This window comes from Cavenderia fasciculata (assembly GCF_000203815.1).
Source record: "Cavenderia fasciculata unplaced genomic scaffold Scf_EU5ZYIE02H8LDV-5, whole genome shotgun sequence".
NCBI lineage: Eukaryota > Evosea > Eumycetozoa > Acytosteliales > Cavenderiaceae > Cavenderia > Cavenderia fasciculata.
Genome location: NW_004457639.1, coordinates 1,191,176 through 1,217,293, shown reverse-complemented (window position 1 = coordinate 1,217,293; position 26,118 = coordinate 1,191,176). Strand labels below are relative to the sequence as shown.

Here is a 26,118-nt window from a genome sequence, read left to right as displayed (position 1 = left end):
GTATTTTAGTTTAAAATAATAATAATCAAAAACTCTTAGAAAAGAGTATAGTAGTAGCTAGCAAGTAACAACAATGAGCAATGGAGGTTGGTTTGCGTCATTAACAGATCAACTCAATCAGATCAAAGATGTTATGACAACAGAGACAGAGTATGATGAAGAGTATCGTCGTATGAATGAAGAAAAGAATGGCAGTAATCTAAATGGAAACCATTCAAGTAGTCAAATGATTGACAATCAACAACAAGATAACGATGATCCTGTTTTATTAAGAGCTCAAGTAAATATAATATAATATATAATATAGTACATTCATGTGAACACTCTTACTTAATTGATTATTAATTTTATCTAGATTAACAAATATAAAGAGACTGTTGGAGATATGGAAAAGAGGGTACAGGAGTCTGAAGAAAGGATTGTATCTGTTTCAAAGGAATTTGGTTCACTCATGTCTGAAAAACAAAAAGAGATGGACGATTTGAAATCTGTTATTGTTAATCTAAAGAATTCAATCATTTCACCTCAAACAACAATGACAACGACAACGACAGAAGATGAAAATGATACAAATACAAACAATGATGGAACAATAGAAAATGTAAAGATTAATAATACAAACTTGGGAATAACATTTGAAAATGATGTTAATTTAATTTATGAAGATAATCATAATAATCATGGAAATCAAAATGGTGGATCAAATAATAATAATAATAATAATAATAATGAAGATGAAATTAATTATTTAAAGGAACAATTAAAGGTAGGTAGAATTTGGTTTAGTAATTTACTGATATTTGTTATCTTGGATGAAAACTAATCAAAAAGTTTTGTTGTTATTGTTGTTGATATGTAGAACCAATCGGAAAATTATCAAAATGAAATTGTAACATTACAATCATTACAAAAGGAAAAGATATATAAAATGAATCATCAATTGGAAACATTACAAGAAGAAAATGAGGTATTAAGAAATCAACAAGATGGTGATCAATCAAAATGGACATTGGTAGTTGATAATTTAAAGAAACAAAATGAATCATTTGAAAATCAATTTAAAGAAATTCATTCTTTTTTCAACAATAATAATAGTAATAATAATAGTAATAATAATAGTGATGATGAATCGACATTTACACTTTTAAAACAATTAATTGAGTCAAAAGATCAAGAAATTAAACAATTAAAAACAACTATAGAATCAACTCCTCCTCCACCACCATCACCACAACCTGTTGTTGTTGTAACATCTACCGAATCAGATAATAATAATAATATAAAAGATCAATCTGAAAAAGGAGGAGAAACAAAAGAACAATTAAAAGAACAAATAACAAAATCAACCAAAGAATTGACAAGATTAAGACAATATTTAATTGAAGTTGAAGAAAATCATACTATATCAGATTTGGATAATGAAGAAAAAATCAATGAATTAACTCAAAAGTATGTAGAATATTAGAAACACAAAACAAATATAAACATATATATTTATTTATTATTTTTTTAGATTAAAAGAATTTGAAGAAAAGAGTAAAAATAGTAATGAAATGAATCAAGAGATTGAAAGATTAAGAAATGAATTGAATGAAAAAGAGGAAGAGGTGAAACGATCAAATGTTGTAATTAATAATCTAAACTCTGTATTAGAACAATTCCAAGCGGATCAAGAATCAGCCATCCAAACTGAATTGGTTGGAGTCAATCAAAAGCTCAAAGAATCGTTGCAAGAGATTGACAAGCTCAAACTAGAGAAACAAATGTTTGAACGATTAAAATTGGAATATGCAGAGTCACAACAAACCATTGTCGATTGTAACATTCAACTAGAACTCAAAGCCAAAGAATTGTACACTTTGCGAGAGGATATTGAACCACTCAAAAAGGCATTTGACAAAAACATCATGCGTCTCAGTGACATGTGTCTCAATGAACAAGATTCTGTAGATAAACGTGTCGTTAGTAAATTGTTCCTTACTTATTTCAAGGGTAACAAAAAGACTGAAGTTTTGGCTCTCATCGCTAAAATGTTATCATTTACTGAAGATGAAAAGATTTCTGTATGTCAAAAAATACAAAGTATATTAAAAAAAATATAGATATTAATATTTATTTAATTTAATTTATTTAGATTGGATTAACAAAGAGACAATGGTCAATACCATTCTTTGGAGCGCAAATGACACCAGGTGGTAGTATAAATAATGGTACTGAAGGTGATAAATCAGTTACAGACATGTGGATTGAATTTTTATTAAAAGAAGCTGGAAATAGTTTGGATGAACAACAACAAACTAGTACTTCTACTACGACTACACCATTTTCAACACCAACAAAGTATCAACCTGCCAATGGAAATATGGCACCACCTCCTTCTCCGTCCACTCCATATCGTCCATCCATCACTTCATCTCCAATCAATAATGGATCTGTCGGCGGTGGAAATATAATTGGAAAATTAAAATCAAATGTAATACTTGATGGTGATGTCCCAAGTCATCTATAATATAATATTTAAATTAAATAATAATTAATAAATAATAAATAATTATAATTAGGATTTATATACTAGTATATATATCTATTTTTAATCTAAATAATTTACAAAAAAATTCAAAAAAATCGAAAATTTTGAAGTAGTCAACCTTAAAACGAACGAATGAACCGACTCACCTCCCTTCGTTTTAAAAGATATAAAGAGAGTGACAGTACGATATATATATATAGAGAATGGAAGGACAACAACAACCAATTCAACACCAACCAACAAATGAAGAGATTTGGACAATCTTTGATGAAGCAGTAGCACGTATCTTTAAACAATGGACAGCATTACAATTGGCAGTAGAGAATCAATGGGGAGGATTCGGATCTTCTTCAAAGGCTGAAGAGATGAGACAAGATGTATTGGACTTGTTCTTGATGGGTAAACCCGTACATACAGATATGATTGCACCTATTCTCGAGGATTGTCTTTCACAGGAATTAAATACCGTTGCAGAGGATCAAAGCTGCGGTGAAGTTGCTGAACTCGTCGTTCAAGCATTCAACCTTTGTGTTCGTGGTCAATTTGCTCAAGTAGTTCAATTAATCGGACCTGAAATGGGTTCAGCTGTAGATAGATGTATTAAACCAATGAATGATGATGTATGTAAAAAAATGTAAAAGTAATTTATATTTGTACGTGTGTCACAACTAATCATTCATATTTAAATTTAAGGATTCTGATGAAGATATTGATGGAGATGGTGATGATAGTATGATGGAAGATGATTCAGACATGACAGAAAATAATAATGATAATAATAATGATAATAATAATAGAAAGAAAAATGAACCAGATGAAGATGGTTGGGTTACAGTTGGAAGAAGAAGATAAATATAAAATAAACGCAACAAAATCAAAATACTTATAGATAATATAATATAATATAATATATAGCCATTTACAAAATAATCGATTTGATTTATTATATAATATAAATAATAATTAATAATTAATAATGGTTTGGTTGATTTGATTTTTGGAACACATCCAATGTTTAATTCTCTTTTAATTCATTTAATTCTTCATTTTAAGAAATTAATTAATTATTTGTTATTGTTTGGTGGTTGATTGTTTGATTGGTTATTGTTGGTTGGGTTAGGGTTGTATTGTTTTGTTTTGTACATGGAAGAACAGGTGGATGGGTAAACTAACTTAACTAAAAAAAAAAAAAGAATTCCATAATTATTCCAGAGAGACACAAGTTATCTTTTTCTCTCTTTCTCTCTCTATCACAAAGCTTTTTTCTTTTCAAATGATAGTTTTGATTGATAGAAATCAATCACCATTTGTGGTTCTATAATACGAAGTTCATTACTCGTAACATATGAGCATTCGGATTTACCAACCCTAAAAATAAATAGTATTAATATTTATATCTTTATCCATTTCTATCTATCCGATCTATCTATCTATTTTACCATTTAATAAAAAACATGATTTCATTATTGTTTTCTTTACAACCCATGATTTTATCAACTTTTTCACCTGGAGGGAAACCAATCTTGACGGGAGTACCACCAATGTTTGCAGCAGCCATACTGCTGTTACGAGTGGATCGCTTTCCATTGACATTTGAGAATTCATCTTTTTCCTCTTTGGTGTCGTCTTTGGAGGCAGACTTTGATTTTTTGGTTGGTGTTGTTGGAGGTTCAGAGGTTCTCTTTTTGTTGGTTGTGGTTTGTGCCTTTTTCTTTGGTGTTGGCTTTTTGTTATCTTTTTTGTTGTTGCTCTTTGTTTCCTCTTCTTCTTCATCTTCATCATCATCATCGTCTCCCATCTCGGCATCGATCGTTTCAAAGGGGAATTTAAACTCCTCTTCAATACTTTTTTGTGATTCTGCACTCTCCTTGTCCTTGAATTCTTCTTCAAGTTTATCTACCAAGTCTGAACAAAACACATGTGCTGAATCTTCCCATGTTGAATCCTTTCTTGCATATGAATCCCATTTTATCAAATAAAATGTTTTGTTTCTCTAGAAATTATTATAACAAACAACAAACAATAATATTAACATAAGTAAGTAATCAGTCAAGTCAATCATTACAGTATAAAATAACATTCTTTCTCTCTTTCTCTTTCTCTTTTCTATCCTTTGTATTCCCTTTTACACTCTCTATTCCCTCTACTCTACTTTTTAACAAAAGACATACATATACTTTTCTAGCTAGAATCTCTTCAACGTTGAATTCTGGTTCTTCTTCAACCTCTTCTGTCTTCTTTGTTTGTTTCTTCTTTTTTGCCATAGCTTTATAACTATTATTATTAGTCTAATATAAAAATATACACAACAACAATCTCTTGTTTTTGATATTAATTAACAAAAACACAATGAAACCTTTCGAACATCACACACAAACCCCATCTTTAAGTTTTTGCACAGAGTGCCAGCTCCGCCATCATAATGATTTCGAATTTTTGACATCGGTCGTTTCAAAGATAGTAATAATAGTAGTAATAATAATGTCAAGTAGAGTGATTAAAGAGAATCAAAAGTTAGTATTGAGTTTGTATCGTAGATGTCTACGATCAGCATTACAATGTCCAAAGTTTTCGAATCGTGAAATGATGTTAAAGTATACTAGATCAAAGTTTGGGTATGTAAACAATAAACAAACAAATAACATACAAAGATAATAGTATTAATAGTTTGTACAATTTAGTGATAATAAGGAATACAATGTAAAGGATTTTGATACAGTTGAACTATTATTGAAACAAGGTGAAGAGGAATTAACATCGATGAATCAATATCATCAAAGTATGTAGTTTCAAGAACAATATTTATTTATTTAAGACCTATGTTCTAACCTCTTTTAATAGTGAGAGAATTGAAAAAGAAAGGTGAAGAACCAGATCACGATAAAATATTTGGTGTTGATCATTAATCAGAATCTTGGTGTGAATAAGAATGATGAATAGGAATGAATAGAAAGAATTCAACAATTGTGTCGATTTATCATCATTCCCCCAAATATAGTTAACAAAGTAATTAATTAACAAAGTAATTAATTAATATTTGTCATGTTTGGAAATGCAGCCATATATCAAGTGAATGGCAATATAATATCGATATTTGTTTGGAATTCAAAATAATAATTATTAAACCATGGTTCCACAAACAACAAGAAAGAAAAAAAGAAAAGAAAATAGTTACATGTACATGGTTGGTTATATAGGGTGGTTGGTTAATATGGTTTTATTAATTTAAATTTCTCTACAATGATAATAATAAATCTCCTTTTTTTTTTAAGAGGAGGGTAAAGAGGATATAGAAACTTCAATTTCATCCTTTTCTCTTTCTTCAACATTTGTCTTTTCTTCTTCTTTTTCTACTTCTTCTTGATCAACAACAAGATTATCATTTACAATTTCCTCTTCCTCTTCCTCCTCCTTTTCTTCTATTTTTTCCACCTCTTCCACTTTCTTTTCTTCTACTTGTATTTCTTGATCTTGTTCTATTTCATCATCATCATCATCTTTAATGGTGACAACTATTTCATTATCACTATATTCTTTTAAAATATTTTCAAGTTCATCATCATCTATTTCCTTTTCCATTTCCTTTTCCTTTTCCTTTTCTTCATTTGTAATAGTGATAGATGGATTTGTTGAAATATCTATAGTTGGTAATATTTCATCATTTGATAATTTTGGTGATCTTGTAGAACCAACTGGTGTCGAAGGAGTACTTGGTGTACTACTATAACTATTGTTGTATTCGTTATAGTCATTATTATAACTACTACCACTACCACTATTATTATTATTATTATTAATATTATTACTACCACTATTTGATTGAATAAAAAACGAATGATTTAAGGCTTGTTTAGCAGTTATTCTATTGTGTGGACAGAATTGTAAAAGTTGGATGATAAAATCTAGAGTTGTCTTGTCGGCACGAGATATATATTTTTTGAGAATGACGATTGTGTCTTCGAATGGAACTGGGAGACTACTGGCATGTGCCAACAACTCGTTTCCTTGATCGTCCATATTACACTGTACACTCATTTGTTCAATATCTTTGGAGAATGGTCTTCCTACGACCTTGATCATCGATTCTAGCAGTGTCTTGTCATCGTGTCCGTGGAAGAGTGGGGTGGTTTCACGCTCAGTTTGTGTTTGCAAGAGGAAGATGAGGACGACTCCCAACGACCACATGTCAGACGACGTGTTGATGGCACGACTAAGGATTTCTGGTGCAATATAATAGTTTCCATCTTCATCAACTTCGCTGGCATACCCACCGAGTGCACGCATGATACCTAGATGAGTGAGACGTACTTGGTGGTCGGACCCAATGAGAACGTGGCTTGGAGACAGGTCGCGAATGACTAGTTGGCGGTCATGGAGATGTGACAGACATAGTAGGATTTGATGGACGATACTTTGGACGAGGGGTAATGGGACGGTGTGATTGTCAAACTCTTCGACAAACTGTTTAATATCACCGCCTGAACAATACTCCATGACGACATTAGTTGATTGCTGGTTGTTGATGGTTCGGGCAGTCCAGATATTAGTGAGATTGGGATGAGATGAAGGTGGTTGGATGGGGACACCCGGTGGCAGCATCTTGATGGCAACCAACTGGGGTGCAGAGGGTCCGTTTTCAATACCTATAAACACATTACTTGCATGTACAGATACTAACGGTCCTACATGATACTTGTATTGGTGTTCGGCAACACTACTATTAATATTGTCACGACGAATCAAAGGGAATGAATTAGAAATATGTGTGTTTAGAGCCAACTCTAAATCAACCTTTGACCGACGCAATGACTCGCTGTTGGAGAGTAACAAATGGACGGTACGATTAACAAGTTTAGGGAGACGTTGATCGAATCGTTGTAACTCGGTTTCAGTCGACTTGTCAAACTCTTCCAACTCGCGACGATGTCTCTCGACAATCTCTTGACGACGTCTAGCTATATCCAACTCTTTAGTATCACGTGCCTTTTCAGGGTGTAGTACAGTCTGTCCGATCGCCTGATCCACAACCAACTCGTGCAGACTTGTACTATACTCTTTGTCCAACTCTACAACCAACTGCTTTAAACGTGTCAATTCTTCGTTAAACTTTGATCGTCTCAATCTTGATATATCATCCTTTTCGTCAAACAGGTCAAAAGACAGTTTGGAAAGCTGAGACATCCTGTCGATGAGGTTCTTGGACGTCTCGTCATGTTCGTCTATAATCTCTTTTGAATTGTCGTCAATCTCGATGAATCTCAGATCCTCCAACCCCTTTTCAATCGTAGTCGAGTCCAATTGTGACAATGAGTTGCTGAGTTGTTCCAACTCTCGGTCCAACTCTTCTTCAATTCTAAGTTGTTTTTCAGACTGTGCCGACAGTATCATTGATGATGAAGACAGTGGTGGAGATGATGCCATCATCATTGATTGAGTACTAGTACTAATTTGTTGGTGGTTGGATATAAGGAACTTGCTATTATTGTCGCGGTCGTGGTGGTTAGAGTTTCCATATAGTCGTTTTGCTTTTAAATCCTTTTGGTCGAATGGGATACCCGTGACATTTGGCACAAACAATATATTACTCTCGAGTGTAGTGACGATGATCGAGTCTGCCAACGTGTTGAAATGGTGGTGCAAGACAGCCGACCTATTAAAATCAAGCATATTAATCTTTTTAAATACACTCTTTCCATCTTGTCCGCCAGCAGTAGTACTGGCACGCTGTTCAATCTTGATGACTGTTACAGTACCCATTTCACTCGATCCAGCAAACAAAACATCTCTATAGGCATCATAACTGAGAGTCTGTGCAAAATGAGTGATGCCAGCAATAGCAGTCCCCGTTTCGAGTGACCATAATCGAATAGTTTGGTCAAGTGACGATGAGACGAGTAGTCCATTGTTGGTAATGACCACGTTTAAGATAGCACCTCTGCCATGGCCCTCAAACTGTCCGGTCATCATACGATCCCGATACGAGAATGTTCGAATGATGCCATCTGAGCAACCAGCCACAATCACCTTTGATCTAAGGTCAAAAACAAGAGATGACACGCCGGCAATCGGTGTGTCGTCATAGGACGACCCTCCAGTCGGATTATTCGACACGACATACACCGCCACCAACTCACCCGTCTCTACATTCCACAATCTAATCGTTCCATCGTTACCACCAGACAACAGTAACAATGATTCATCATAATCATCTTCATCTTGGAATTCATCCAATAATAATAATGATTTGATAACTTCTCGATGTGCTTGTGGTTGTGATGACTTTTCATTCTTTTGTGTTTGTGTTGCAGATGAAGTAGAGGAGGGAGCAGTAGCTGATACAGGTAAAGTATTAATTAATTGACCTGTACTTGCCTACATTTAAAAAGAATGAATGAATGAATAATTGAATATTAATATACAATTGTAATATGTATATGTATATGTATAGCATACTCTATAAACTCTAATACAAAGATCATCTTCACCAGTTACAATGATATCATATTCATTGTGGTAGATGACAACCGATATATTTCTGATGGAAGGTACAGTAGATATATGTTGTCTCGTCTTTTCATTGTAGGTGAGGAATGCAGTTCTAGTTATAACGATAGAGTGATTAGTTTTGTGATCGTAAAAAGATGCCACTGGTTTACCAATCTCTCTGAACGTATCTTCATTCAATCTTCCTCCCTCTCCCACATCATTTCCACCACTGGTACTTTGATTGTTACCCATGATGATAATGTGATATAAATATAAATATATGAATAAAGGAACTAATAATTAAATAAACATGTGATTGTGGCCTTTCATTCATTCATTGCAATATTTGCCTTTTGCAAATTAATGACAAAGAAAAATCTTCTGACGTTTCGCGTCTTTTCATTTTATTTCGAAATTTTAGTCCCTTTGTTAATTATCTTTTTTAATGACATGATTCTATATATATATATATATATATACATACATATATGTATATTATGATTCTATATATAGATATCTATATTTCCTCTCTCCACAGATTAATCTAACTGTTTAATTAAAACAAAGCCCCTGGAAAAGGCGAAAGCCTGTTGACCAGGGGTGATTCCTGCCCAGTGCTCTGAATGTCAAAGTGAAGAGATTCAACCTAGCACGGGTAAACGGCGGGAGTAACTATGACTCTCTATAATACCCTTTGGAGAGAAAAGTGTATTGGCCTGATATATCGGTTTCAGGATTGCTCTAATATGCTAACGTGTCTTACACAACAAGAGTTGGCCAGACTGTCAAATTGCGGAAACGACTTGTTAAGTCATCAATACTAACCAACTGGGAAACCAAGTTGAGGGCCTCGCAAAGGATATAAGTAAAAAGTTGATGAATAGAGTTAATCACGCAGCCAAGTTCTAACCCACTACGTGTTTGTAGATGGTATGAATGCAGTTCACAGACTAAATGTCAGTCGGCGCAAGCTTAAGATATAGTCGGTCCGCCTCGAGAGGGGTTATGATGGATAAAGTCTCACCAGACCCGAGCCATCTGTCAGAGCTAAAGTCTCTGAGGAGTAAACGTAACGTAGCCAAATGCCTCGTCATCTAATTCGCGCATGAATGGATAAATGACATTCCCACTGTCCCTAACTACCATACAGCGAAACCACAGCCAAGGGAACGGGCTTGGCATCAATAGCGGGGAAAGAAGACCCTGTTGAGCTTGACTCTAGTCTGATGAGCCCAGCAATTGATCAATCACAATATTCATAGATATAAATATCAATCGACAAACAAATGAATAAAAGGTTGCATAGTTTGTCGTACTTCGTTTCTAAAAAATCGAAAAAATCGAAAAAAATGTTTATAAAAAAAAAAAAAAAAAAGAGAAACGAACGAGACAGCACAGTACCTCTCGGTCGCTTTTCTTTCACGGCAACGTTTAATTTAGTTTTGTTTGTTTGTTTAGTTTAGTTGTGATAGGAGAAAGAGAAGGAGTTGTAGATATATAGATATGGTTCAGAAAAAGAGAAAAGAGATTGATGGGGAATCATCCTCCTCGTCAGTATCTCAAAAAGTCGAAAATATAGTAGCTACTACAGCAAAGAAAGTTGTCAAGAAACAAAAGAATGCTGCCAGTGGTAATAATAATAATAGTAATAGTAACAATAAGCAATCTGAAATTGAACGTTTAGCATCTGCAAAATCAACACAAGAAAAGGAACAAGTCAAGTCTGTCGTACCATCACTCGAACAAGAACAAGATAGAAACCAAAAAAAGAAAAATATAGTTCAACAAATACAAGAAAAGAAATCATTAAAACAACAACAAGAACAAGAACAAGATGATGATGAAGAAGAAGAACAAGTTGAACAAGAACAAGAACAAGAAGAAGAAAATAATAATAATGCCGATAATGTTACTGCTGAAGGTGTGTTTATTCAATCTCACTCTCTATATCTTTCTCTCTCAATTGATTTATATCTACTTATACTAATACTATTCATACTATATCTTTTTGTAGAATTAGGAATTGAAGGTAATATTGAATTTGAAAAGTTACCAATTGAAGAAAAGACAAAGTTGGCAATTGCAACGATGGGATTCAAGACAATGACACCAATTCAAGCAAAGTCGATTGTACCATTACTCCAAGGACGTGATATGTTGGGTGCTGCTCGTACGGGTTCGGGCAAGACATTGGCATTCCTTATCCCCGCCATCGAGGTGTTGGTCAAGTCCAACTTTTATCCACGTAATGGAACCGGTGTCATTATCATGTCGCCAACACGTGAGTTGGCTTTGCAAATCTACGGTGTCGCTGCCGAGTTGATGGCTCACCATTCACAGACACACGGTATCATTATGGGCGGTGCCGACAAAAAGGCCGAGGCTGAGCGTCTCGTCAAGGGTGTCAACTTGCTCGTTGCCACTCCCGGTCGTTTGTTGGACCACTTGCAAAACACACGTGGATTCGTTGTCAAGAACCTCAAGTGTCTTGTCATTGATGAGGCTGACCGTATGCTCGAAGTTGGTTTCGAAGAGGAGATGCATCAGATTGTCAAGCTCCTCCCCAAGGAGCGTCAGACCATGCTCTTTTCGGCCACTCAAAGCAACAAGGTCGACGCTATTGCCCGTGTGTCGTTTAGAAGCGACCCAGTCTACGTCGGTGTCGACGACGACCGTCAAGTATCGACCGTCGAGGGTTTGGAGCAAGGATACGTCGTCTGTCCATCCGAGAAGCGTTTCCTGCTCCTCTACACATTCCTCAAAAAGAATCTCAACAAAAAGGTAATCGTTTTCTTCTCTTCATGTAACTCTGTCAAGTTCCACGCCGAACTCCTCAACTACATCGATATCCCAGTCTTGGCGTTCCACGGCAAACAAAAGCAAACGTTGCGTACCAACACCTTTTACGAGTTTGTCAATGCCCAAAAGGGAATCCTTCTCTGCACCGACGTCGCTGCTCGTGGCGTAGATATCCCCTCGGTTGACTGGATCATCCAATACGACCCACCTGATGATCCCAAGGAATACATCCATCGTGTCGGTCGTACCGCCAGAGGCACCGGCAAAAAGGGACGTGCCCTCATGTTTTTGTTGCCACAAGAACTCGGTTTCCTCAAGTACCTCAAGCTCGCCAAGGTGCCCCTCAACGAGTACGAGTTCCCCCAAAAGAAGGTATCCAACGTGCAAGAACAGCTCGAGAAGCTCATCTCGCACAACTTTTACCTCCACAACTCGGCCCGTGACGCCTACCGTAGTTACATTCTCTCGTACGCCTCTCACTCGCTCAAGGACATCTTTGACGTCAACAGTCTCCAACTCGGCCACGTCTCGATTGCCTTTGGCTTCCAAAACCCACCCAAAATCCCACTCACCAACATCATCTCCACCTCTGCTCTCAGCAAATACGAATCAAAGGACAAGGCTCAAAGACCTGGTGGTTCTCGTGATCGTTCTCAACCAGCTTCTTACACTCGTAATGGTTTTTCTGAAGAAAATCCATATGGTAAATAAAATTATAAATAAATCAAAAAATAAAATTAATTATATAAATATTATAAATACAAATTTTGTTATTATTATTTTATTTATTACATAGAGTTACATTGTTATTATTATATTTTTAATTATTTGTTTTTTTTAATTATATTTTTAAAAAAACCAATTATTTTGTTGGATGGTTGTCTTTGATTTGTTATAATATCTTGATGTAAAGGGTATCCAAGGGATAATAATATTTCAGTTATTGGTTTATAATTTGATATGTTGGGTGCGGTGATTTTTCTATGTTGCAAAAGTTGAAAGAAATAATCTAAAATAAAATGAGAGCTTCGTATTGACAAGTTTGTAATTCTATCATAAATCGATCTCAATACATAATCTCTAATTTCATTAATATCTTTTTGATTTCCATTCATTGCCTGTTCAGACAGTTGTAATAATTTATCAATCACCTTGATGAATTGTTTTTTTGCAATTGGAGGACCTAATCTTAAAAGTGTGTAGTTTTGTACGCCGCTATTAAACTTGTGGAATCCCATTAAAATGATTCTTTTATCTTTGTATTTTTGACCAGAATACAAATCATTCCAAAAATACTCGATTATTGAATCATCGTCGTCCATCATTAAAGATTCGACATGTTTGTGTGAAAATGCAAATTGAATAAATCCCTGTTCAGAGTCATACAGTTTTTGTTTGTCTGCATTTGATAGATCCTCGTTGTTCTTTACTTGATCGAATAATAGTTTGATGATCTCTAATCCATTGGTTGGATTTTGGTTGATAATGGCCAACTCTACGAGTTGTCCAAATTTATCTTGTCTTGCATAATCTACGCCTTCAAGACATTGTAAATGTTGTGCACTGTAAAATTGACATATCTTTTCGACTAGACCGTCATGTGGAGTGTACAGAGGTTGGGACTGCACAAGTGACTTTAGCAACGACAGGTCTCCATCCAGATGTGCATTTATAAGACCTTTCAAAGGAAAGATTTTCATTGGGTCACCACCAAGCGATCGTACGATTCTAATAGTGTCTCGATTCACACGAACACCCGGCGGTATGACCAATTCTTCAATTGGACAAGCCGCTGAGAATCTCTCCAAGACATAGCATTGGTTTTCTGCCGAGCTAACACTCATTGATTTGAGTGGCAAGATCAGAGTCACTCCTTTTTTCTTCGAGTACGAGGCGAGCATCTCCAAAGCAATTTGTTTGTCTGACATTAATGCCATTTCAAATGCAAAATCTAAATCATTTTTAACACAAACGGTGGCTGCCTCGTCTTGTTGTTGGTTGATCTCGTTCAACAAGTACTTTGCCAATGAATAATCTTGTGCTTGAATAGCCCGTCCCAAAAACTTTGAAAATGTACCTGAAAGGATATCAGAGTGGATGGTGACCAATTCAAACAGGCAGTTGATCATTTTAAGAGAGATGAGTTGTGACGAGATATCTTCGATCGAGATAATACTATTATTATTATTATTATTATTATTGTTTTTTTTACATTCCAACAATACACTATTATCTAAAATATAATTAGTGATGCGATGTTTGCCTGTTTTGAGTGCACTGTCAAATATGGATAGACCATTGATCTTCCAGAAATCACTAAAATTCTTGCTACAATAGACCAAATAGTCAATGTTGTCATTGTCGACAGCGACTTGGGTGTAAGGACATACGACTTTTAGATGTTTGACAATGGCAGTATGAAACAATTCGAGGTGTTGGGTTGTGCACCGTGGAGGGAATGATTCAAGTTCAATGAGGATATTCGTATCCAAATGGATCTCTTCTTCCTTGGCCGATGCGATTCGTTGGGATTGGATACTGTAGAGACTAGCGATGAGCTCTAGCACCTTGATGAGATTGAGTGTAAGCGAGTCTCTAAGCAATCGTCTCCATGCTACACTATCAAACACCTTTGAGCATTTGGTTATAATCTCTATCAACATTTGTTCCAACACATTGAAATCTACATTCATGACGATGATCTTGTAATTGTCTTTGGGTTCTGCAAGATTATTGAAATGATAGAATATTTGACGTTGTGTAGGAATAGGTATACACTTTTCATCATTTCTCTCGTTCATCAATGATCTTAGTAACTCCAAATCACCATAATAAAATGATGATACCAACATTACTTCATACAGTGAATCACTTTGTTTGAATTTAAATGTGTTGTTTGGTGAAGTAGGTCTTGTAAGATATTGTTGTAGTGTTGTAACCATTTCAATATTGATGATCATTGCTAACGGTGTATGTGGTTCGAATATAAATCTATCAACTCGAGTTAATATATCAATCATATGAATCATTGCAACTTGATTCTTTGTTTTCAATATTAATTCAAACAACTCTGAATAATATCTTGGGTTCTATCAAAAATAATAGTATAATAAATAAAGGTTAGTACAATATGACAAATGTAATAAGGTGGTATAATAGTATAACATACAGATCGATCAATGACAGTATTAACATAATCCAATGTAAATGATTGGATGAATCGATCAGTGATACCATAGGTGATGTAGTCTGCCAACGACAACATTCCAGACTCCTTCTTTGCATCGATTTGCAATACTCTATGTACTACAGGCACTTGATTCCATATCAACTTTGATAGATATTTGTTTGTAATTAAAACATGATGAAATAACTGATCCATAACTTAGTTATAATATATTTATGTTTGCAAAAAAATAAAGAAAAAGAAAATATATTTGAAAATTTAATGTTGATTCTTAATGATTAAATTTTCAAGTTTATGACACTAAGAATAAAAATAACAAAAGGGTGTTTGTTGAGTCAATTTATTTACATATTATTATTATTATTATTATTATTATTATTATTATTATTATTATTATTATTATTATTATTATTATTATTATTATTATTATTATTGTTATTATTATTATTATTATTTGTTTTTTTTTGAGATAATATTTTTAAAAAAACCGACTAGTTTTGTTGGTCTAATGGAATTGTTGTTTCTATGATTTGTTATAATGTCTTGATGTAAAGGGTATCCAAGAGATAACAACGTTTCGATGATTAGTTTATAATTTGATATGTTGGGTGTGATTATTTTTTGTGATCTTTGTTTCAAAAGTTGAAAGAAATAATCCAACAGAAAGTGAGAGTATCGTATTGACAAGTACCCAATTCTATCATAAATCAATCCAACTACATAAACTCTGATTTCTTTAATATCTTTTTGATTTCCATTCATTGCTTGTTCAGAAAGTTGCGACAATTTATCAACCACCTTGGTGAATTGTTTTTTTGATAAAAGTTGGGAGTTTTGAATGCCGCTATTAAACTTGCGGAATCCCTTTAGAATAACTCTTTTGTCTTTGTATTTTTGACCAGAATACAAAACATTCCAAAAATACTCGATTATTGAATCATCGTCGTCCATCATTAAAGATTCGACATGCTTGTGTGAAAATGCAAATTGAATAAATCCCTGTTCAGAGTCATACAGTTTTTGTTTGTCTGTATTTGATAGATCCTCGTTGTTCTTTACCTGATCGAATAATAGTTTGATGATCTCTAATCCATTGATTGGATTTTGGTTGATAATGGCCAACTCTACGAGTTGTCCAAATTTATCTTGGTCTCTATGATAGTCAAAGTCGATTCCTTCAAGACATTGTAAATGTTGTGCACTGTAAAATTGACATATCTTTTCGACTAGACCGTCATGTGGAGTGTACAGAGGCTGGGACTGCACAAGTGACTTTAGCAACGACAGGTCTTCGTCTAGATACACATTTACAAGATCTTCCAAAGGAAAGATTTTCATTGGGTCACCACCAAGTGATCGTACGATTCTTATAGTTTCTTGATTGACGAGAATACCGAGTGGTATGATCAATTCTTGAATTGGATGAGCCACTGAGAATTTCTCCAAGATATAGCGTTGGTTTTTTGCCGAGCTCGTCGATTTGAGTGGCAATGGGAGACTCTGACCTGTTTTCTCCGAGTATGATACGAGCATCTCCAAAGCAATTTGTTTGTCTGACACTAATGCCATTTCAAATGCAAATTCTAAATCATTTTGAACAGCCGCCGGTTGGTCGTTTAACAAGTACTTTGCCAATGAATAATCTTGTGCTTGGATAGCCCGTCCCAAAAACTTTGAAAATGTACCCGAGAGGATATCAGACTGGTGGATGGTGACCAATTCAAACAGACAGTTGATCATTCTGAGAGAAATGAGTTGTGGTGAGATATCTTCAATCGAGATCCTACTACTATTATTATTATTATTATCATCAGTCTTTTTACATTCCAACAACACCATATTGTCCAAAATATAATTAGTGATGCGATGTTTGCCTGTTTTGAGTGCACTGTCAAATATGGATAGACCATTGATCTTCCAGAAATCACTAAAATTCTTGCTACAATAGACCAAATAGTCAATGTTGTCATTGTCGACAGCGACTTGGGTGTGGGGCGATACGACGGTTAGATGCTTCACAATGGCAGTATGAAACAATTCGAGGTGTTGCGTTGTGCCCCTTGGAGGGAATGATTCAAGTTCAACGAGGATAATCGTGTCCGAGGAGAGGAGACGAGCGATGAGCTCTAGCACCTTGATGAGATTGAGTGCAATCGAGCCTCTAAGCAATCGTCTCCATGTTACACCACCAAACACTTTTGAGCATTTGGTTATAATCTCTATCAACATTTGTTCCAACACATTGAAATCTACATTCATGACGACGATCTTGTCATTGTCTTTGGGTTCTGCAAGATTATTGAAATGATAGAATATTTGACGTTGTGTAGGAATAGGTATACACTTTTCATCATTTCTCTCGTTCATCAATGATCTTAGTAAACTCCAAATCACCATAATAAAATGATGATACCAACATTACTTCATACAATGAATCACTTTGTTTGAATTTAAATGTGTTGTTTGGTGAAGTAGGTCTTGTAAGATATTGTTGTAGTATTGTAACCATTTCAATATTGATTATGATTGATGATAAAGGTGTATTTGGTTCGAATATAAATCTATCAACTCTTGTCAATATATCAATCATATGAATCATTGCAACTTGATTCTTTGTTTTCAATATTAATTCAAACAACTCTGAATAATATCTTGCATTCTGATAGAGAGAGAGATAATAAATAAAGGTTAGTACAAGATAATAATCAAGTAATCATAACAGTCATGGGTATAACATACAGATCGATCAATGACAGTATTAACATAATCCAACGTAAATGATTGGATGAATCGATCAGTGATACCGAAGGTGATATAGTCTGCCAACGACACCATTTCAGACACCTTCTTTGTGTCGATTTGCAGTACTCTATGTACTACAGGCACCTTACTCCATATCAACTTTGATAGATATTTGTTTGTAATTAAAACATGATGAAATAATTTATCCATCCTTTTAATTTTCAATGATAGAGCACATAAAAAAAAAAAAAAAAAAGTAAATAATAAAATATTCTTTTTATGAAGTGAATACTAGTAGTATTAAATTTTCAAGTTCATACATACACACAACAATTATTATTTATTTATTTATTTATTAAATCATTTTGTTTGTTTTTTTTTTAATTTATACATTGTTGATATAATTGATCAAAAGAAAAATCATCTTTAAAAGATGATAGATTTGATTTAATATATTTGATGGCTTTGGAAGCAACCAAATCAAATTGCACCTTTTTAGATTGGTAATGCTTGTTCATGATGACTAGTACCAAGAGAGTGGTCCATACGTCGGATGGTACCTTGTTGTATGTTTGTTGGTCAGTGACCACCTTTTTACAAGATGATTCAAAGGCTGCAAGAATCAATTTGTCAAATCCAATCAATTGGTCTGTCCAATTGCCAACTGCCTTTTGTGAAGATATTAATCTAAACAATAGATCGTCTGTTTTCAATGAACTAGGGGTAACTATAAACTTTTGTAATGGTTTGGCAGTTGCCATAATAGTATCTCTTGTTGAAAAGGTGTGTTTCTCTGTACTAGAGGAGGTGCCCTCACTTTCGTAATGAACAGAAGAAGAAGAAGTTGATGATGACATCATTGGACCACCTCTTCCTATTGCTCCTGGTGGTGCTACCATTCTTTTCATTGGTTGTCCTCTATCTATTCCTCCTCCTCCTAATGGCATTCCTCCTCTTCCTCCTCCTCTTCCTCCACCCATTCCTCCACCTCTAGAACCTGATCTGATACCTCCTCCTCTTCCACCACCATATGTTTGTCCAACGAATATTTTTTGCATTGTGTTTTTGACAGGCTCGCCCGATTCAGAGACAACTACATACGAGGTTTGAGTTGAAACTACACCATACTTTAATCCCAACTCTTTAATCTTGTCAGGACTACCATTCTGCTTCTCCATCATTGAAATGATATGTGAGGCTACCAAACTATTGAAATTACTCTTGTTAGTGTCCACACTACCTTTGACAATATTTGCATGCTTCCAATCCAAATCAATATCCATTGCCAATTCTTTTCCTCCACATGGATCGTCACAAATTAATTGAATCGAGTGTTGAGGAGGATTGTCAAGATCGATATTCATATTTTCAATCAAATAATAAAGCATTAAACGTTCATTATTAAATGCTGTTCTAATTTTAAATGGTGGTGTTTGTGGTGATATCAATATCTCTCCCTTATTATTATTATTATTACTGTCTTTAAACTTTTGTTGTAAATCTTTCCAATCAATTTTAATATTGGTTAGAGCAGGTTCGACTGAACGAGCCATCAATGAAAGTACTTGAGTTTCCATTGTAGCATTATTAGTCACCAACTCGTAATACCCTCCACAAACATTTGACAGACCAGTCACTAATGCCTTGTCTACATCACTACCTAATCCAACCGTAAAGATTCTAGATACATCCCTTTTAGATGCTACAAAATCAATTACATAATCTCTATTTGGAATTTCACCATCAGTAACTAAAATAATTAAATAAATAAGTTAATTAATATTTGTTTATTTTAATGTTGATTTGTGGTTTATACATACTAATAAATATTTGTCTTGGATGATTTGGAAAAGTTTCAAAATCATAAATTCTTTTTAAAGGTGATATTAATTGAGTACCACCCATATTGGCATCGATAGAACTAATGTATTCCGATGCAGCTGCTAGATTATCGTCGTCGTACAAGACGGATGTTTGAAATAGAGATTTATAGGTACCACCAAAACAATAGATATTAAAGTATGAATTGGTAGGTAAACTACGCATCAATATTTGTAATGTTTTCTTTGCCTTTTCAATTGTAAATCCTGCCATTGATCCACTACAATCAATTAAAAATATAACTAAAAGAAAATAAAATTAATTTTAGATACAAAATAAATAAATAATGTTTAATATGTACATACATTCACCTTTAGTTTGAATATCATCAATTGAAAGATGATCAAATTGAGGGTAAAAGGTAATACCTAGGGCAGTTGATTTGGTGGTTGGATTGTATTCCATGTGGTAGAGAGGTTTCTGTTGATTGGATGATGGAGTGATGGACAATAAAAAGGTGGCGAGTACAGAGGTTGTCTTGGTGACTGTAATCGTCGCTTTGTTGCCTTCAATGACGGTGTTGTGTTTGTACGGCTGAACAAGGATGTTTTGGATGGGAGAGGAAAGCTCTACTTGGACATTCATAGTCAATGAAAAGTTGGGAGAGTATTGAGAGGTTGGGAAGAAACACTTGTGCATGTAGTAGTGCAGGTCGTTGGTCTGAGTACCTAGCATGCTTTGAATAGTCGTTTCAATGGTGACAGTATTGTCACTGCTCAATTCCTTTGACATTGGATTAGAGGGTGGTGGGATATTACCAATCGAGATGACAAAGGTCGAGTCGTCTACTTCGGCCAAAAACGATTGATACCCGTTGGCAATAGCATCAGAGAACGTGTTGAATGCGTCATCTTTGGTCTTGATGGCACCTTGGAGACGTTGGTTCTGGTAGGTGACGACAAAGTCGGTGACGCTAGTGTTGGGAGGTAGCGGGATACGATAGCTCGCCTCTACAGGCACCGTCAGCTTGTTGAGGAATGTTTGTCGAATGATCGAGGTCGAGTAGAGATCGTTGACCTTTGCATTGATGACACACTCTTCCAATGCAAAGTACTTTATTCTATTGTCGGCCATACCGTATGCACTTAGACCGCATCGACACCCAACTGCTCCTAATCTCTCATTGAATCTTTCAAAGTAGTTTTGGTATGATGGTTGTGGTAGTGCTTTACCATTCTTTGTTACAGTACTCATTTCTCTCTCTCTTATTCTTATTATTCTATTGTAGTTGTTGTTGTTGTTGTTAATAAAGTAAAAAGAGTTTACTTTTGATAATCTGTTGTTTGTTTACATGTTGTGAAGTGACTAGTCTTTTGTTACTATTAATTTCTTGTTTTTAGTTGTGTGAGGTTCGAATGGTGCTGCTTCGTTGAACCGTGATTTTTATTTATTTTTTACAAATATCTTACTTAATATTTGCATGTCATTATTTATGGAATGGAATGAAACCAATATCAATAGCCAAATTCATCAAGTTTTCATATTCCTTTTGAGTATAATTCTTTACTATTCTATTATTATTATTATTATCTTTGTTGTTGAAATAATAATTTTGTAAACATTGATTCCAAATTCCAATATATCTTCTTGTGAGAGGAGGTGGATTCATTGGATATTTGATGTATTGATATTTGTCAAGTTGATCTTGTTGATGTAATTTATACATTCTTTCAATATGATTAAAAAATGTTTGATCATAATTTAACAGTTTGGATTGTTTTGAGGAGCCAGCCAACCACTTTCCAACATTTGAATGCTTTTTGAATCTTTTCCAAAGAGTGTTGAATTGATCATCGGTCAAATCCGACGCATAATAGAGAATTTCAAATTGATTTTCAGTTGGAACTAGATTTAAAATTTGATTGGCAAGTTGTAGATAGTCTTGTTGTTGGTCTTGTAAGACCTGATTCTTGCATAAATGAAAATATAATCTAAATTGAGTTCTGATTGACCATTTCAACTTTTCAGAGGAAATAAGTTTCAACTCTTCTTTGTATTCGTTGATGAATTCAGTTGCAAATTGATAGTGACCTGCATTGACCACCAATGAAAGGATTTTGACAAGATAATATGCCATATCAGTATTTTCATCAAATGTACAAACACTAGAAATCTTTTTGTATAGCTTCATGTTGGCAGTCATAGCAGCACTAGATAGATAAAAGTAGTATAGTTCTTCATAATCTAAACAAGATCTTGGTAGTTGGATCATCTTTTCGATCAGAGTTGGGTGTAGTATCCACTTGTCACTCTCTCCAAGGATGAAAATAGGTTGTCCTGATTCTTCTAGTACTCTTGAAACCACCGATATGAATTGATCACGATGTGGGTAATCATCTTGTGTATACCTGTGAACTGATTCCATTGGAAATTGACACAGTGAGGGGAAGAAATTTGCGTATGCTACCAATCTCTCTATCAAATCGATATTGAAATCACCGTCACCACCAGTCAAGTCCAATATTGATGCAACCGAGTCTGCAAAATCGAGATTAACTGATTGACAAAACTTTGATTTTAGTACATAATCCAATTCTTTGTACTCTTGGCCTTTTGGTGATTGTTGAAGTGTTGATCGGATGATATTGGTAGAGTTGTTGTCTCTAATGACATATAAATATTTTGAAAAGAGATCGATATAACGACTAGAGCAAAATACTGGATGAATCGACTCAACGAAAACATCACAGACATTGCCTAACGAAACAACCTCTTCTGATCCAGATGCCAGTGAGTCTCCAAAACTCCATGTTGGGGGATAAATCCCTCAAAATAGCAGATGTTGTCTGTCTGAGACATGTATTGAATAAATCCTATATCTGTTCCATCTCTGATCTTGTACAACAATCCCTGGTCGTCGCCGTTATACCCATAGTCTGTGTAATTTGTCCAGTAACAACGAGAAACCTGGTCTAATTCTTTCTTTCTCTCATTCTCTTTTATGTTTTTTGTTGCATATGGTGAAAAGAGTTGTGGATTGGTGAATTTGGATGCCAATTTTTTCCAGAGTGTATTGCTCGATGAGTTTGATACGGTCATGGGCATATCCATTTAAATAAATTCCGGGTTGTTTCTCTCTATTGATATTTGTAACAGCTTTGTAAAGTTCTATCAACTCGCTATCAGTCTTTTTGTTGAATAAATCTTTGATGATTGTTGGAGGTCCACCTTTTTCTTGGTACTCTTTATACAGAAAGAGATTACTGAGATTTGAGAGATTGTATCTCTTGAAAAAGTTTCGAATGATATCTACATTCCCAATCACCAATATTACACTCTTTGCAATCCTATGTAATAATTCTTTTGATTCAATGAATACGCTGTCATCTATCAATAGATTACACATCTTTAGACTAAAACATTTGATATATTTAGATTCTACTTTCAAACTACCATTGTGATCGTAATTGATTATCAATGTTGTTTGAAATGGTCCAATCTCTGACTTTATTCTATTCAACAAGTATTCCAATACTCTATCATTATGATAATCAATTGCTGTTGATATGATCCTAGTTAATCTCTATAAAATATTATATAGTAACGGTTAATACTATTGTACAATCTAATGTAGGTATTAAAATTACATACCAGACTATGATCATTTCTATATCTACCATCATCGGGAAACATCAATGACCAAAGTTGATCAATATGTTTAAAGAATAGATCATTTAAACCATATCTAATATAATCAACCAATGTATAAAGTGATGATACTTTAACAGTTTCAATCTCTAATTGTTTGTGAATAGAACTGACATGATTGAATATCACTCTTCTAAGATATGATTGGTGCAATACAAATTTGAATAATGATGATGCTTTTGTTGATTGATTTGATAATACTTTGATCTTCTTCTTTTCTCTTGTATTTGTATCTTCCATTATTATTATCTATCTATCTAGTATCTATTTATTATTTAACAATATGATGATGTTCATTTTTGAGTTGTCTAGTTGATTAAATGTATTTAGTAGAAAATGATAATGAAATAACAAATTGTGGATGTTTGCTTTTCCATCAATATATTTTTTTTTTGATCAAGATTCGAAGGGATGAAACCAATTTCATAAAATCATACTATTATTATTATTTTTATTATTATTTGTGTTTAAATAATGGAGGTGGATTTAAAGGTTTTAAATGAGAAAATGCCCAACATATTGCTCTCGCCAGCAGTATAAACTAAACTAAACATATACATTTAATAAATTTATATTGTACTACATCAACTGTGATTTTGTGTAATTCTTTCTGGAAGGGATGAAACCAATTTCAATTGCCTGATTAATAAAGTCTTCATATTCTTTTTGAGTATAATTCTTTACTATTCTATTATTATTATTATTATCTTTGTTTTGGAAATAATAATTTTGTAAACATTGATTGCAAATTCCAATATATTCTGTTTTCAATGGAGGTGGATTCATTGGATATTTGATGTATTGATATGAATCAAGTTGGTCTTGTTGATTTAGTCTATGCAATCTTTTAATATGATTAAAGAAATTTGGATCATATTTAATATCAGTGTGATGGTTGGATGGGTGGACCAAAGCTTTGCATGTTTTGATGGATCTTCCAACCATTTTCCAACATTTATATCCTTTTTGTACAGTTCCCAAAGTGGAACAAACTGTTCATCTGTCAATTCTGTTGCATAGTATATTAGGTCACTTTGTTTTTCGGTTGGTACTAAATTTAAAATTTGATTGGCCTTGCTGTTGGTCAATATCATTACCATCATCCTTTGGTTGTTTATCAATCTTGCATAAATCAAAGTATAATTGGAATAGAGTTTCGATTGATATTATTTCATTGGAGTAATGCTATTCACATCAATGAATTCGTTGATGAATTCAGATGGAAATTGGTAATGGCCGGCATTGACCAATAAGGAAAGGATCTTAACAAGATAATGGCGAACATTTTCTGCAAATAAACAAGTTTTGGAAATCTTTTTGAAGAGTTTCATGTTGATAGTCATGGCTGCACTAGAGAGATAAAAGTAGAAATGATCTAGATATTTCAGACAAGAATTTGGAAGATGGGACATCTTTTCAATAAGAGCTGGATGTAGTATCCATTTGTCATAATTCTCATCAAATTCTATGAATGGTTTACTGAATACTTCAAAAACCCGTACAGAGACATATATGAATGAATCTCGATGAGGTAATCATCTTGTGTGTACTTGAGAATTGATTCCATTGGAAATTTACACTTTTTGGGGAATTCCTTTGCATATTTGATCAATCTCTCTACCAAAAGTTCATGACCGTCACCACTAGTAATGTCAAAGATTGAAGCAATAGAGTCTGCAATGTCGAGTTTTAGTTTTTGACAAAACTTTGATTTGAGTACATAATCTATTTCTTCATACTCTTGACCTTTTGCTGATTGTTGAAGTGTTGATCGGATGATATTGGTGAGAGAACCTCCAACTGGATCAACATATTTTGACAAGAGTTTGATGTAATGACGAGAGCAAAATACTGGATCAATTGACTTGATGCCATCGGTGTTGATTTGGAAGTAGTTGTCCTGGTGTGCAGACTTGAAAAACGATGAGACAGCTTCTTGTGATCCAGATGCCAATGAATTGGCAAATGATTCTGTCTTTTTCTTCAATAAATCATCGCCACTCTTTTGACTGATTTCCAAGCACCATACTTTAATTAAATTTTGAATATCTTTGAGATTGTATTTTTTGAGTTTAATGACATCGATATCCCCAATCACCAAGATAGCAGTCTTTACCATTCTATGTAATAATACTTTTGAAAGAATGAATACATTGTCTTCAATCAATAGATTAAACACTTTTGAACTTAGACATTTAATATCTTTAGATTCTACTTTCAAACTACCATTGTGATCGTAATTGACAATCACCATTGTTTGATCTGGTGCAAGATTTTCCTTGATATCAGTCTTGATCCTCTTCAACAAGTATTCCAATACACTATCATTATGATAATCAATAGCTGTTGTTATGATTTTAGTTAATCTCTATAAAATAAAGATATAGTAAAGAAAGAAAGAAAGAAAGGAAAAAGATAGTTAATATGATTGTTCATCTTATTTTATTTCATTTAATATTACATACCAGACTATGATCAACTCTATATCTACCATCAGTAAACATTAAACTCCAAAGTTGATCTATATGTTTAAAGAATAGGTCATTCAAACCATATCTAATATAATCAATCAGAGTATAAAGTGATGATACTTTAACAGTTGTAATCTCTAATTGTTTGTGAATAGAACTAACATGATTGAATATCAATCTTTTAATATATGATTGATTTAATACAGCTTTGAATAATGATGTTGACAATTGATTTGATGATGATTGTACGACTACATCCATCCTCTTTTCTCTTTTATTTATATCTTCCATTTAGATATCAATACAAATATACTCTATGACCAAAAGATTGATTACAGAAAGAGAGGATTGGTAGACCGATGTGTCTATGGTGT

At 34.0% G+C, this 26,118-nt stretch overlaps 11 protein-coding genes across 11 annotated transcripts, besides 3 other annotated features; 5 read left to right on the top strand and 6 right to left on the bottom strand.

Annotated features, from left to right (window-relative positions):
• Positions 1-73: 73 nt before the first annotated feature.
• DFA_10315 (uncharacterized protein) lies at positions 74-823 on the top strand (the record flags this gene model as incomplete). The annotated part of the gene is made up of 2 exons (XM_004354166.1): positions 74-280; positions 356-823. 2 exons carry the CDS (start codon positions 74-76, stop codon positions 821-823), a joined length of 675 nt encoding a protein of 224 aa, XP_004354218.1.
• Positions 824-928: 105 nt separating this feature from the next.
• On the top strand, positions 929-2,509 carry DFA_10314 (uncharacterized protein; the record flags this gene model as incomplete). The annotated part of the gene is made up of 3 exons (XM_004354165.1): positions 929-1,449; positions 1,514-2,063; positions 2,135-2,509. The coding sequence occupies 3 exons, from the start codon at positions 929-931 to the stop codon at positions 2,507-2,509; spliced, it is 1,446 nt and encodes a 481-aa protein (XP_004354217.1).
• Positions 2,510-2,733: 224 nt separating this feature from the next.
• DFA_10313 (uncharacterized protein) lies at positions 2,734-3,382 on the top strand (the record flags this gene model as incomplete). Its single annotated transcript, XM_004354164.1, has 2 exons — positions 2,734-3,150; positions 3,224-3,382. The coding sequence occupies 2 exons, from the start codon at positions 2,734-2,736 to the stop codon at positions 3,380-3,382; spliced, it is 576 nt and encodes a 191-aa protein (XP_004354216.1).
• A 316-nt stretch (positions 3,383-3,698) lies between these two features.
• On the bottom strand, positions 3,699-4,794 carry hcpC (chromo domain-containing protein; the record flags this gene model as incomplete). Its single annotated transcript, XM_004354163.1, has 4 exons — positions 3,699-3,707; positions 3,835-3,898; positions 3,970-4,523; positions 4,609-4,794. 4 exons carry the CDS (start codon positions 4,792-4,794, stop codon positions 3,699-3,701), a joined length of 813 nt encoding a protein of 270 aa, XP_004354215.1.
• Positions 4,795-5,011: 217 nt separating this feature from the next.
• DFA_10311 (uncharacterized protein) lies at positions 5,012-5,436 on the top strand (the record flags this gene model as incomplete). Its single annotated transcript, XM_004354162.1, has 3 exons — positions 5,012-5,145; positions 5,212-5,309; positions 5,372-5,436. The coding sequence occupies 3 exons, from the start codon at positions 5,012-5,014 to the stop codon at positions 5,434-5,436; spliced, it is 297 nt and encodes a 98-aa protein (XP_004354214.1).
• A 361-nt stretch (positions 5,437-5,797) lies between these two features.
• Positions 5,798-8,902: a sequence feature (Protein overlapping with rRNA (DFA_10310, EGG15471.1) was converted to a misc_feature.).
• An 81-nt stretch (positions 8,903-8,983) lies between these two features.
• Positions 8,984-9,309: a sequence feature (Protein overlapping with rRNA (DFA_10310, EGG15471.1) was converted to a misc_feature.).
• Positions 9,310-10,040: 731 nt separating this feature from the next.
• Positions 10,041-10,110: a sequence feature (Protein overlapping with rRNA (DFA_10310, EGG15471.1) was converted to a misc_feature.).
• A 409-nt stretch (positions 10,111-10,519) lies between these two features.
• On the top strand, positions 10,520-12,526 carry ddx18 (putative RNA helicase; the record flags this gene model as incomplete). Its single annotated transcript, XM_004354160.1, has 2 exons — positions 10,520-10,937; positions 11,031-12,526. 2 exons carry the CDS (start codon positions 10,520-10,522, stop codon positions 12,524-12,526), a joined length of 1,914 nt encoding a protein of 637 aa, XP_004354212.1.
• Positions 12,527-12,755: 229 nt separating this feature from the next.
• On the bottom strand, positions 12,756-15,197 carry DFA_10308 (uncharacterized protein; the record flags this gene model as incomplete). Its single annotated transcript, XM_004354159.1, has 3 exons — positions 12,756-12,824; positions 12,889-14,904; positions 14,985-15,197. The coding sequence occupies 3 exons, from the start codon at positions 15,195-15,197 to the stop codon at positions 12,756-12,758; spliced, it is 2,298 nt and encodes a 765-aa protein (XP_004354211.1).
• A 63-nt stretch (positions 15,198-15,260) lies between these two features.
• DFA_10307 (uncharacterized protein) lies at positions 15,261-17,954 on the bottom strand (the record flags this gene model as incomplete). Its single annotated transcript, XM_004354158.1, has 5 exons — positions 15,261-15,302; positions 15,723-16,203; positions 16,306-17,376; positions 17,432-17,661; positions 17,742-17,954. 5 exons carry the CDS (start codon positions 17,952-17,954, stop codon positions 15,261-15,263), a joined length of 2,037 nt encoding a protein of 678 aa, XP_004354210.1.
• Positions 17,955-18,021: 67 nt separating this feature from the next.
• On the bottom strand, positions 18,022-20,819 carry DFA_10306 (type A von Willebrand factor domain-containing protein; the record flags this gene model as incomplete). Its single annotated transcript, XM_004354157.1, has 4 exons — positions 18,022-18,035; positions 18,136-19,494; positions 19,565-19,867; positions 19,931-20,819. The coding sequence occupies 4 exons, from the start codon at positions 20,817-20,819 to the stop codon at positions 18,022-18,024; spliced, it is 2,565 nt and encodes an 854-aa protein (XP_004354209.1).
• A 232-nt stretch (positions 20,820-21,051) lies between these two features.
• DFA_10305 (uncharacterized protein) lies at positions 21,052-23,513 on the bottom strand (the record flags this gene model as incomplete). Its single annotated transcript, XM_004354156.1, has 3 exons — positions 21,052-22,391; positions 22,659-23,148; positions 23,217-23,513. 3 exons carry the CDS (start codon positions 23,511-23,513, stop codon positions 21,052-21,054), a joined length of 2,127 nt encoding a protein of 708 aa, XP_004354208.1.
• A 227-nt stretch (positions 23,514-23,740) lies between these two features.
• DFA_10304 (uncharacterized protein) lies at positions 23,741-26,035 on the bottom strand (the record flags this gene model as incomplete). Its single annotated transcript, XM_004354155.1, has 7 exons — positions 23,741-23,814; positions 23,900-24,117; positions 24,267-24,324; positions 24,574-24,795; positions 24,852-25,641; positions 25,739-25,794; positions 25,825-26,035. The coding sequence occupies 7 exons, from the start codon at positions 26,033-26,035 to the stop codon at positions 23,741-23,743; spliced, it is 1,629 nt and encodes a 542-aa protein (XP_004354207.1).
• Positions 26,036-26,118: the final 83 nt, after the last annotated feature.